We start from the raw sequence: 12,400 nt of genomic DNA, 5'->3' as shown, positions 1-12,400 counted from the left end.
TAGGAGATGAGTATAAAAGTTTCAGATTGCTCAGTGTCTTGAAGATATACTCTTCTGTGAAATGTGGATCCTAAAGGTGACTAAGAACAGGGCCGGGGATTTAGCTCAGTGGTTTCGCCGCCTGCTGCGCAAGTGCAAGGACCCAGGTTTGATCCCTGGTACCAAAAATAAATAAATAAATAAAAGTGACTAGGAACAGTATTCATACAGTGGAAATGCTCATATGTAATTAGATTTCTCAGACTATTATGCTAAACAGTGCAGCTATAAATCAGCCTGAAATTGTTCATTAAAGCAAAGGGCAAGTTGAGGGAACAGTGTTGTCTTTCTTTTCAATATAGATGCTCCCACTCTAGTTAGTATACTGGTCTTTTAATAATTTATTAACTTTCTTACTTGTTTCTGAAGAGACCGTAAGTAAGAGAATTAATGACTCTCAACACTGGCTGAATCATTCACGATCACTTGGGAAGCTTTGAAAACAGTATTGTGATGCTTCAACCCCACCCTTACAGGGTTTTGATATAATTGCATTAGGTAATTATTTATTTAGATGCCTCAAATCCCTTGGTGATTCTGCACCAGTGGTCTTGAAAACCAGGGGAATGTGAAATAAGCCATGGTCATCTATAGTTTATATTTACCGTTTATTAAAAATAGCTTCTGGTCTGATGTGGTAGCACATGCCTCTAATCTCAGTTGCTTAAATCAGACATAGGAGGAGTGCAAGTTTGAGGCCACTCTGGGAACTGAGGGAGATACTGTCTCACAAGTTTGTAGGAAAATTTTTATATTTAAAATTTGGCAGATTGTAGGTACAAGGTACATTTATGAAAGATTTATTTTAGTAATATGAAAATTATCAGACTGAGTTACTGTTATTAAATGCCTAGTTTAATGTATTCAGAGATTTTTTTTTTTTTTTTTTTTGGTACTGGGGATTGAATTCGGGACCTTGTGCTTGGGAGGCAGCCGGCGGCACCACTGAGCTAAATCCCCAGCCCTCAGAGATATTTTTAATAGTGAATAGAGCTAAAATGTTCACATTTGTTTACAACAAATGTGGAAATGATGTATGTAGAATGTTCCTATTTGTATGTCTTCAAGTATATATTTGGCCAACTAATAATTCTTCGATGTGATCTTGCTTAAGCAATGTGACTTAAGCAAGTACATTTCCAATTTTGTGTACTATATGATAGTTCTGTGTTTATAAAGGGCTTGAGCACTTCCCCATGCTTTTTTCTAATATAAAATTGACAAAGAAGGCTCGATGTGGATTCTTTTATTATAGTCACAGTGTACTTTAGTTACCAAAATATGAAAGTTTATAGTTTTTCTATTCTGCTTTTGATTTTTATATATTCAAATATTGTCTGAGGTTTTTACACTAATCGATTGTGACATGAAGTCAGGTAAGTTAGGAGAAATATCCTTATCTAATGAAATGATTTTTTTTTTTGAGAAAAAAGTTTAAGATGACATGTTTTTTCTAAGGTAATTTAAACAACATATTGAAAAGTAAATGTGATAATTCATTAGTATGTTTGTAAAAAATACTGTACTTGACTAAAGCAGTAGGTTGTCTTCAAGTAGGCATTATTTACTGTGAACTTATTGATCACCTTGAAATAAATACCATTTATCAGTAAAACATTGTCTAACTTCTTGCATTGATTATTGGGTTTAAAGTAACTAACCAATCAGCCTTGCAACAACAGATGAACTAAAGGAGGGAGGGGGGATATCTCTCTTTCAGCATTTATATGTAATTGCTCTTAAATATGGTTAACTACTGGAGGGCAAGGATCATTTCCACCCCAGACTTTGGACAGGTAAATAGGCTATTAGTAAATCATTGTTAGTTGACATTTTACTTTGGGGGAATGCTATACAAGTTTTTTCGAAGCTATGAGAATTTATTAGTTACTGGTTGTGCTGATTGTGTATTGTAATCTTATTTTCAGATATTCCACCGTCATGTTAACATTGGCCCTGACTTTTAAATTCTTAACACCTGTTTGAAGGTTAGGCGATATGCCACTTCTCTCATCTCTGGTGGTAGTGAGGTGAAATCCAGATGCTAATCTTGGTGTTCTCTAATGAATTTACATCTTCCAGGTCTTAAAACATTTTAACTTTTCCCAGAGGATAGTTGGTGCTATGTTTTGGCTGATTTTTTACCTAGCTGCTCCATTTCTCTGGCAAGTTGGTTACTGTTTTGTGGTGTTATTTTTCTGGACCTAATATTAGCTGGTCTTGGAGTAGGCAGGTAGATAACAGTGATTCCAGATCTAGATTTTCTCTGTGCTTGCCACTTGGGTGTCGAGGTTTGTAAGCAAGCCATGTACATAGTTTCATGTTTTGATGTTTATCCTGTCAGTGTAGCAGAAAAAGTTTTTGCATGAGAGCCAGTTAACTCCCATTTTTCTTTCAAAGGCAAAAATTCACCCTTGCTCAAGGAACAGCCAAAGAAAAATGATTATTTTTACTTTTTAGGATATTGCATGTCATTATCATAATCACCATTTTCCCTGAGAGACAAGATGCCTTGTTTTTTGGTTTTTTTCCTCTGCAAATCTCTCTTATGGACAGTATTTCCCCTTCTTTTTTATTTATGTTCTACCTTCCTTCCTTTTAAGTGCCAGCTTGGGCACTTGGGGGAAGATAGAATATTAAACAAGATACATTACTTGTTTCAGATATTTCCAGTTAAAATTGTTTGAACACTTGCCCCATAGATGATGCTGAATAATCCCCTATTTGCTGGAAATCCTCAGCTTCAAGAACAAATGAGACAACAGCTCCCAACTTTCCTCCAACAAGTGAGTAAGAAAAGATGCTAGCTATCTTCGGTAATGATTTGATTGAAATAGTTTGATGATGAACATTTTCCTTCTCTTCTCTGGCTGATAGCAAAACAGAATAGATTGATACTGCTCCCAGTTTGTAGGAATTCACCTTGATCTTGTCTAAGCCCCATTTCACTGCTGATCTTTTGCTTATATTTCTTAAGCAAATTCTGAGGAAAGAACGATTTTTATTTTTGCTTTTGAGGATTTTTGGGATTTTTGAATACTTTGTTAATACCATAAACCATTTCCTTTCACTTTACTAACTTAGAAGTGCTTTCTTGTGTCATGTTACACTTTATGGTTTTAATCTTGAGTAACAGGAAAGAGCTACCCTATTTTATTTTACAGATTTGGTTTCTTTCTAAGTGTTACTTTCTAATGTTACTATATTAAAATGTAATTTGATGTACTATCTGGTCAGGGCTGGCCCCTAGTATTTGTGCTTTTCTTAGATTTATTCTGGGTCTGGGGGCATTAGGAAACACTGGAAGCTCTTCCAAATTAGAATGCCTATTTTCTAAGGGGTAGAGCTCATTTCCTCACATTTGGAATTAGTGAGATTAAATTTGTTGGTATTGTCATAAGAAAGTTTCAGTATAAAAACGTACTTGAGATTACTATGGTATTTTATTATTTATGAAGATAAAAGAAAAGTCAGTCTTGGTGGTTTTGAAACTGGTAGTGCTGAGGCTTTATATATTATGCAAATGATTCTCAGGCATGTAAACCATTATCCAAGGTTAGTTGGTGTCCTTGATCTTACTGTAAATGATGTAAGCCATCTTTTTGGTCAGTCATGTGGTGTATATTTGGAAGTAGTGAAGCTAAACTGAGGATACATGTATTAACTTCAAATGTGGATTTACTGTTTTAGTCTACCTTTTTGTTAAAATTGTTACTTCAGCAACAGATAACACTTGGTCAGGAGGAATATGCGGCTTTCACCGTATTACCATGTTGGTCAAATCGTACATTTGGAGTTTGTCTCTTAGAAATAATACTTTCTTCTTCTGTTGGAGAAGGGAAAGAGTTGTGGCATCCAGCATAGCTCCCGATTGCTCTCTGTTGTGAAACTGGATTTCATAATGGGCTTGGGAGGAGGTCAAGCAATGATTTACACAGGTTTGCTGTGAAAGAGGAGGACTCGTGTTTATTTTGGGAAAGAAATTATGGAGTACCGGTGTCTGGGAGTAAGATTTTAGATTTTCTCCAAAAACATAGAGAAGAGTTGTAAAAATTTACCTTCATTGGTTTTATTTCCTTTGTAACCTTTGGTTTTCTTTCTTCCTTAGATGCAGAATCCTGATACACTGTCAGCAATGTCAAACCCTAGAGCAATGCAGGCCTTGTTACAGATCCAGCAGGGTTTACAGACTTTAGCAACGGAAGCCCCTGGCCTTATCCCAGGGTAAGTTTATTTGGGGAAGATAATGAAAGTGCATAATGGTTACTTCTCTGAAGATTGAAATTTAATATTCTGCTTTTTAAATTTTTTTTGCGATTAGTTTTAGAGTTTTCAAAGTCACAAATGCTTATTGTAAGGATTCCTACTATATTAAAATGTAATTTGATGTACTGTCTGGTCAGGGCTGGCCTCTCCAGTATTTGTGGTTTTCCTAGATTTACTCCGGGCCTCGGGGCATTAGGAAATACTGGAGGCTCTTCAGGAACCAATGGGTCTAACGCTGCACCTAGTGAAAACCCAAGCTCCACAGCAGGGACCACTGAACCTGGACACCAGCAGTTCATTCAGCAAATGCTGCAGGCTCTTGCTGGAGTAAACCCTCAGGTAACAATTCTTTTTTCTGTTAAAATTTTGCATACCTTCACAATAGAAAGTTCCAAAAGGAAAAAAGAAGTATTAGCCCTTTGGTGTTTAGGCTCATGAAGAGCATGATTTTAAGATGTTGAATCTAAAAACAAGCATTACAGAAATTGTTAAACTTTGATGCTTTATTAGGTACTAAAGGAAACCTTGTTATCAGGGTAATCTTATTTTTTTCAGAAGTAGCCTTGTAGAAATGTATTACTCTTAAACTCCCTGTCTGAAAATCATTGAAATAGATTTTGTTATATAAAAGTTTGTTTGGAAAGATAGAAACTTGATTATTCTCAGTACCTCCAGGATAGTTGTACTCTATTCTTAGGATTTCTTTCAGAGTAAAATACAAATTCACCCTGCTGCCCACCATCATACTACCTCTTGTGGTAACTTTTGTTACATTTCTACACCTTAAAAATGCAGATCCTGGGGCCGGGGATTTAGCTCAGTGGTTTTGCCACCTGCTGCACAAGCGCAAGGACCCAAGTTCGATCCCTGGTACCAAAAAAATAAAAAAGCAGATCCCTAATAATGTTTTTGTATCTGTAAATGTTATTGGCTTTAGTAAGAAATACCATTAGACAAAGATGATTGTCAGTTCAAACCTAAGGTTGCCCCCAAACTTCTTAATGGAAAAGATATTTTAAGGTCTGTCTACTAGGTGCTGAATTCTACCTGCCCCCCACCAAAATTGGTATATGTTTGCGATACATAGTAATTACCTCTGTTTTGTGGAATTGGGATATTTATATATATAAATTTTTTTAAAATATTTTGATCATTTTTGATCCCCTTTCCTTGTTTTACCTTCTCTCTTCCCTTCTTTCTTTCCCTCATCTCCTTCCCCATCTCCAAAGTCTGCGTTCTGCTTTCCTGCCACTTCTCCTTTATTTTATTCTTTAATTTATTTATATTTTGGATTTTTCATATTACAGAAACCATGCAATATTTAACCTTCTGTGTATGACTTACTTCACTAAATGTTATGGTCTCATGAGCCATCTATTTTTCTACACGTGATGTGAATTCATTCTCCTTTATGGCTGAGTAAAATTACATTGCGTGCAAGAGATGATCAGAAAAATGTGGTGAATGTCTAAAAACAATTAATAGTAAAAGACACGTTGCCATAACTCCCCTTGAAATACTCCCCCTCACTTTGAACACGTTTATCCCATCATTCTTGCCACTTTATGAAGCAGTTCTGAAAGTCCTCTCTTGTGAGTGTCTTTAGGGAATGTGATTGTTGTTGCCAAGTGCTGTTCATTGGGAAGACAGGCTTGTTAAGTGTCATGGTGTGTCCTCATCCATCTTACTAACTGGATCTGGCATTATGTGACTTCTGGCCCTTCCCCAAATCAAAATGATTGTGAAAGGTAAATGTTTTGAGTCAATTCAGGACATTAAGGTAGCCATGACAGTGCAACTAAAGACACGTACACAAGAGGATTTGCAGAACTGCCTGAGAAAATGGTAAGAACAATGGAATAAAGAGTTTTCAAAGCAAGCAGGAGTGTTTTGAGAGAGACTAAAAGATTTGGGTATTAGAATTGTTGTGTAAGTTGAACGACTATAAATCTGTTACCAGGTTGGCCACGATTGTTTGTTTCAGCTGAATTATGCATAACTAGCAATATAGTTTGTGAGCCTGAAACTGGAATCAAATGGTTAGTACAGAAGTTGAATCCACATTCTAAGCCTCACTGGAGCTTTAGATTTTTATACGTAAGGACATTCATTGGCTTATAGAAAAGTTACTCAGCAGCCCTGTAGTTACATAGAATGAATCATCTTAATTCTAAACTATTTGCATATATGATTGAACCCAGGTCCTTGTGCATGCTGAAGATGTACCCTGCCACTGACTGGCCTTTTTTTTTTGAGACAGAATTACATGATGTTCAGGTGTGAAGTAGACTACAATTGCTTGCTTATTTTTGCATACTAGGGATTGAACCCAGGGGCTTGTACATGCTGGTCAAGACCTCTACCCCTGACCTATATCCCTAGTCTAATATTAATGGAATTTAAAGATGTGGGATTTGTTTCAAAAGAGAAACATTGCTTTTAAAGCTCAGTGTATCAGCATGTTAAGAAACAATTAAATTTTCTAAAAATTTAAGCATGACATGGACTGCTTTCCCTTAGAATTAATTAATTAATTAATTTATTTATTTATTTTAACAGCTACAGAATCCAGAAGTCAGATTTCAGCAACAACTGGAACAGCTCAGTGCAATGGGATTTTTGAACCGAGAAGCAAACTTGCAAGCGCTGATAGCAACAGGAGGTGACATCAATGCGGCCATTGAAAGGTTACTGGGCTCTCAGCCATCATAGCAGCATTTCTGTATCTTGAAAAAATGTAATTTATTTTTGATAACGGCTCTTAAATCTTTAAAATACCTGCTTTATTTCATTTTGACTCTTGGAATTCTGTGCTGTTATAAACAAGCCCAATACGATGCATTTTAAGGTGGAGTGCAGTAAGATGTGTGGGTTTTTCTGTGTTTTTCTTTTTTGGAACAGTGGGAATCAATGCTTTTCATTTAAGGCTACTGCATGCATCAAACACTTCTGCATTCATTGTAATTTTTTAAAAGCATCACCTCTTATAGCTGGGTGAACAGATTTGTCCTACATCTGTCCAGTTTGTTTGCTTTTTAAACCTTAGCCTATGGTAGTAATTTATGTAGAATAAAAACATTAAAAAGAAGTAAATCATTTGGGCTCTATAATTTGTGGTACAGTATTGCTTATTGTGACTCTGGCATGTATTTTTGCAACAAATGCTGTAAGATTTATACTATGGACAACTTTTGCTTTATTTGTATACAGTACAACATGCTTATTTGGGACCACATTTTTAGAAATGTGCTATGTGATAGGTTATGTGCACAGAGCACCTGTAACCAATGAAGTAAGGCAAAGAAATACTCCTAAACCTTAGTGTTTCTTACCTGTGTGGAATCTTACAGCGTCTTTGATAACAGCACCCAGCAGAGTGCCAGATAAATACAATAGAGAAGCTGATCTGGTTGGCTGTTTAGGGACATGTAATTGTACAGACAGCATAATGTAACATTGTCTCAGCATTCACAGATGGACTGTAAATTACCTTAATCCTTGTTCAGATGGTAGGAGCTCCATAGCTTGTAACCTAAAAAATGCGTTTTCCTAGGACCTTTCAGCTTCTCCCGTATGTAGTTTAAGAGGCGTTATGATTTGCAATTGAAATGTTGTTTTCACTGAAATTGTTAATGTTTCAGTTACTTTTAATCACCATATAAAAAACAACTATCTTTTGGGTTTTATCAGTTTTCTCATGCACAGGCAGTACGTGAATTTAAAATGACTTGTGAGCCACATGTTTCTGAAGTATTTGGATAGTTCTGTTAAAAAATAGTTAAATATTGTGCTTTTCAGAGCTTCAGAGAAGGGGAAATGGGGGAGGGGGACAAGACGGACTCGATCCTGGATTGGTCCAGCCTAAACTAAATAATACTGGCAGCCAAGATTCTGTTAGAATTTCTGTGCATTTAGTATAGTATTGAAGTGTCATTCGGGGTGAAAAACAAAGAGCCGTTTTAACAATGTTGAGTACATTTGGCTGTTCTACAGCCTTTTTCTTCCCTCCCCAAAGAAGTTCTGTTTGCCTAACTCTCAAACTCTTGGGGTGGTACATTCCTTTAGGACCAATTAACACATAACTTTGGGGTCAGTAATATATTTGACTGACTCTGCTGGTTCAGTATTCTCTTAGGTCATTATATTCTCTCGTGTACAGTTACAGGAGTTACCATGTTAAAGTAAACTAAATGAGTTCAGACCAATAAAATCAAGGAAAATACAGGTTGAATTCCATTAATTCTATAAGTTGCTTGCTATTAATAAAGCTCAAGAGGCCAGATTGCCCACAAGTCCACACACTGCTGGGATACTTTCCCCAGGAGGCAGATGTGCTCCAGAGGTCATGGAGGAGGCAAGGCTGGATGTTGCTGAGGGTGTGTTCTGTGGCTTTGCACTTTCTGCCTTACGCCTCAGCCGGTTTAAAGACTTTTGTACTGATGAATGGCAGTATACAGTGTGGGACAGTGTCATAACCAATTTGATGATTTATTAATCACAAAGTAACAATAAATCTCTAGCTTTTACACTTGCTTTGTCTTGTCTCTTTTGTAGAAAGAAAAAGACTTCAATTTACTTTACCTATATCTTTTAAAGGCTATTAGAGTTGATTTATCCTAGACTTGATCACAACGTAGATTATTTGTTTGTGATTTTTTTTTAAGCTTCCCCAATTAAAGTGTTGGGTGTGTAACATACTCTTTTGTGGTATGTTAAAAAGATAGCCCACTGAGAAATGATGTAACCCAGGCTCTGCTGCTTTTTTTGTTTATCCTAGTTATGTGACTCTCAACAAGGCATCATGATATTCTTTATTTTAAATATGGTGGTGAAGCCTCCACAGTATACTAGACTGGGCAGTCTCTACCTATGAACTGCTGCAGTGGCATTTACAAAATTTTTTTGTTTCTAATGTGTTTATCCTACATCTAAACATTTGTTAAGGGTGTTCAAAATTCAGTTGATCCCCTACTTACAGTTTCTTGGCTTTCTGATATGAAAGCTGTGCATATTCAGTAGAAACCTTACTTCAGATTTTGAATTTTGATATTTTTCCCAAATTAGAACTATGTAGTACAATATTCTTGAGATGCTAGAGAGAGAGGTGGCAGTAGTGAAGCCATACCTCCAGGCAGAAATGAGGGTAAAAAGACTGGTTCTCTAAGTACGCTGTGTTAATAAGCTATGGTGTTCAGTAGGTTAAATGTATTAAATGCATTTTTAACTTAATGATATTTTCAGGGTATGTTAGGCATATCTGGAAGGGATCTGATAGTAAGGTGAGCATCTAAACTTGAAATTCTAAAAAGATACTCAAAATGCTTGAATTGTTCTCTCATATATCACATTATTTAGTACAAGTTGAAAAAAGAATGCAGTGGTGAAAATAACACTTAAGGATTTTATTTCCCAAGCAGCATGTTTCTGGTATCTTAAACAATAGAAAATACTGAGCAGTCAGATAAATGTCAGCTGGCCTTTGTGTAATAAGAATCTTGGATTTCAAGCTTGATTTAAGTATGTAATGCAAGAAGTCTTCATTGGAAGAGACATTATTACTGTGTTAATTTGAGAGGCAAGTCATGACAAAATCCAACAGAATTAATAAAGATTTATATGTTAGTAACAAGTGTAAAGCTAGGCTCTGTGTGTGCACGTACATTTATATGAACTTATTTAACCAAAAGTGATGTGGTTAAGGTGGAAAAATACTATATACTATACTTAAGGATCCTGCCTTGAAGAAGTCTGTTGTTTAACCAGGCTTTTTCTACTCTTACCGGACCACTGCTTTTCTTGACTGATTTTCAAGGCAATGCCATATCCAGTGAACAAACTGCAGGAGAAACTATACTTAGCAAATCTCCCCTATGCTCATGCACATAGGTACTAAGATATTTTCTTTGGCTTATATAATGTCTACCATTCTTTCTGGGTTCAGTTTTAAAATCTTTATAAAATTTGCTAACCCATGATTGATTTATGAATTACTTAGCGTTTAGCATCAGTTGCTGTGTTTCTTCTCATTTACCTTACACTTTATTTTCTTTCATTTTTCTCCTTTGAAATTGTCTTACAGTTAAGTAACATCAAGTTCTCAATTTCTCTTGTCTTTTTTCATAGGCATCCATTGCCTCAGAAAGTTAACATTTATTGAACATCTGTTGAACACTAAGTCACTCAAAGTATAATAAAGGGTGAGGCTTGCATAATAGAATGCTGGAGGACAGACAGTAAACACATATATTACCTCCCAGGAAATTTTAAGTACTTTGGTGAAAAATCAGCAGTGTAAAGAGGCTAGGTCAGGAAGAAGGTGTTCTTATGTAAGGTAGCCAGAGAGGGCCTCATTGAGGAGGTGATGTTTGCACAGAGATTTGAAGCATATTTTGGAAGATGGTGTGTGAACAGTTCGCCAAAGAAGAGGGCTAACTAATGAAAAAGCCCTAAGGTGTGAGTGTCCTAAGTGTGCTTAGAACATAAGGAGTCCATTGTGGCTGGGCAAGGTGAGCTGTGAAGAGAAAGCAGTGTAGAGAATAAGACTGGAAATATGTGGGGAATGGCTCAGGTTTTTGACAGGAAGGACTTGTTAATATGTGAATTTCTGTGTCCCCTTCCTAGAATGTATAATTTTCAGTGTGGTATTGGGAGGGAAATTTACATTTCTGACAAATTCTACGTGAGAACCACTGGACTAGGGAAGCCGCATGGAACCAGGGAACCTTTTAGGAGGTAGTAATCTAGGTAGAGATTGTAGGTGCTCAGGGCTGAATTTGTAGTGGAGGTGCTAAAAAGTAGTCAAATTTGGGGTATATTTTAGAGATAGAGCCAATAGGATTCACTGATAGTAGAAGTATGAGGGTAAATGCAAGAGGGGCATGAAGCAAGGTGGAAAGGACAAATTAGAAGTTTGGTTTTGATGTTGTAAGTTGAATGTACCTGACTGAACATGGAAGTGAAGCTACTGAGAAAGCAGTGGAGAAACGCAGGACAGATGAACCATAAGATAGGTATAAGGTGAGAGCTGAGAGGTCCTGAAAGTGAAGAAACATAATCAAGGAGACAGGTGTAATGGACTGTGTTAAGTGCTGCGGCATCAGGGACGCGCCATAGATCAAATGTTGACCTTGTTATTTAGTGAAGAGAAAGTCCTTCATACATGACCACAAGTTCAGTGGTGCAGCAACATCATGGTTAGAGTGGACTGAGAACACGGAGCACATAAAAATGGCAGTAGCTGTACGGAGGAGTGTGGTGGTGCTGTAAAAGTTTGCCCTTTGTGTTTTGCTCCAGGTGGGAAAGAGTATGTGTATTTTAATGGGGGGGCGGGGCTTGATCGAGTGATTGTTTCCTACCAAAAAGCACAGAGAGAAAGGAGTTACTGTACTAGGAGCTTTTGATTCCTAGAATAGTTTAAAAGAACATCCAGAACTGGCACTTTTGCTGTACAGGTTAACGTGAGAGAGTTGTGTCTTTCCTTTTCCTCAGATGGGGCTATAAAGTCCAGTCCAGCTGAACAGCTCATGGTGGCCAACCCTTGAAGCAGAGGAAAAGCACTCCTTCTCAACATTTGTATTTGGATATGATTGAGTAGAATTAAATTGACATTTCCTCTAGAGTTAGGACAGTGAAGAAGCATACCCTGTTTGTAATGTATTCATTACTTGGGGATTTATACTAGATTTTTTTTTAAGTTTTTCAAACATGTACTTGATTCCTTATATTTCCCAAAGAGGACAGAATTTCCATTGTTGAGGTTTTCAAATGTTTTGCAGCAAACTATCCCACAGCTTGGTTGCTTAGTAATAAGTCATCTATTTTGATTATAAATTAACAGTTTTAGCAGAAATTGTTGAGTACAGCTAGAGTGACTCGACTGGGTCTGGAGAATTTACTTTCAGGATAAAAATGTATTCAGGGACTTGGTTCCTATGTGCCACATAGAAGATGGGTTTAGCAGGTATTTAAAAATGAAAGCCACCAGCCTTCTAAATTCTAGGCCAGTGGTAGCAAACCTATGACATGCGTGTTACTTGTTTTTCTTTTAAGAGAAAAGATGTTAATGTGAGTTTTTTTCTAAACCACAACCTCAGTA

General features: G+C 36.7%; 2 protein-coding genes across 3 annotated transcripts in view; one reads left to right on the top strand and one right to left on the bottom strand.

Moving 5' to 3' along the window:
• The window catches only part of LOC101715174 (ubiquilin-1), a 50,023-nt gene extending 41,192 nt beyond the window's left edge, over positions 1-8,831 (top strand). The window contains exons 8-11 of one of the 2 annotated variants that reach the window (XM_004862431.4): positions 2,742-2,825; positions 4,148-4,263; positions 4,476-4,644; positions 6,865-8,831. In XM_004862431.4, coding sequence (XP_004862488.1) covers positions 2,742-2,825; positions 4,148-4,263; positions 4,476-4,644; positions 6,865-7,017 — 522 coding nt within the window. In that variant the 3' untranslated portion in view covers positions 7,018-8,831. The remainder of the gene's footprint in view (positions 1-2,741; positions 2,826-4,147; positions 4,264-4,475; positions 4,645-6,864) is intronic. The other variant, XM_004862432.4, reaches the window with a different exon arrangement.
• Positions 1-12,400, bottom strand: part of Idnk (IDNK gluconokinase) — a 56,686-nt gene that overhangs the window by 7,179 nt on the left and 37,107 nt on the right. The gene's annotated exons all lie outside the window — the stretch shown is intronic.

Source organism: Heterocephalus glaber, unplaced genomic scaffold (assembly GCF_053883595.1).
Source record: "Heterocephalus glaber isolate CG9 unplaced genomic scaffold, H.glaber_assembly_v1.0 deba00000546, whole genome shotgun sequence".
Taxonomy (NCBI): Eukaryota; Metazoa; Chordata; class Mammalia; order Rodentia; family Bathyergidae; genus Heterocephalus; species Heterocephalus glaber.
This window is presented reverse-complemented; position numbering and strand designations above follow the sequence as displayed.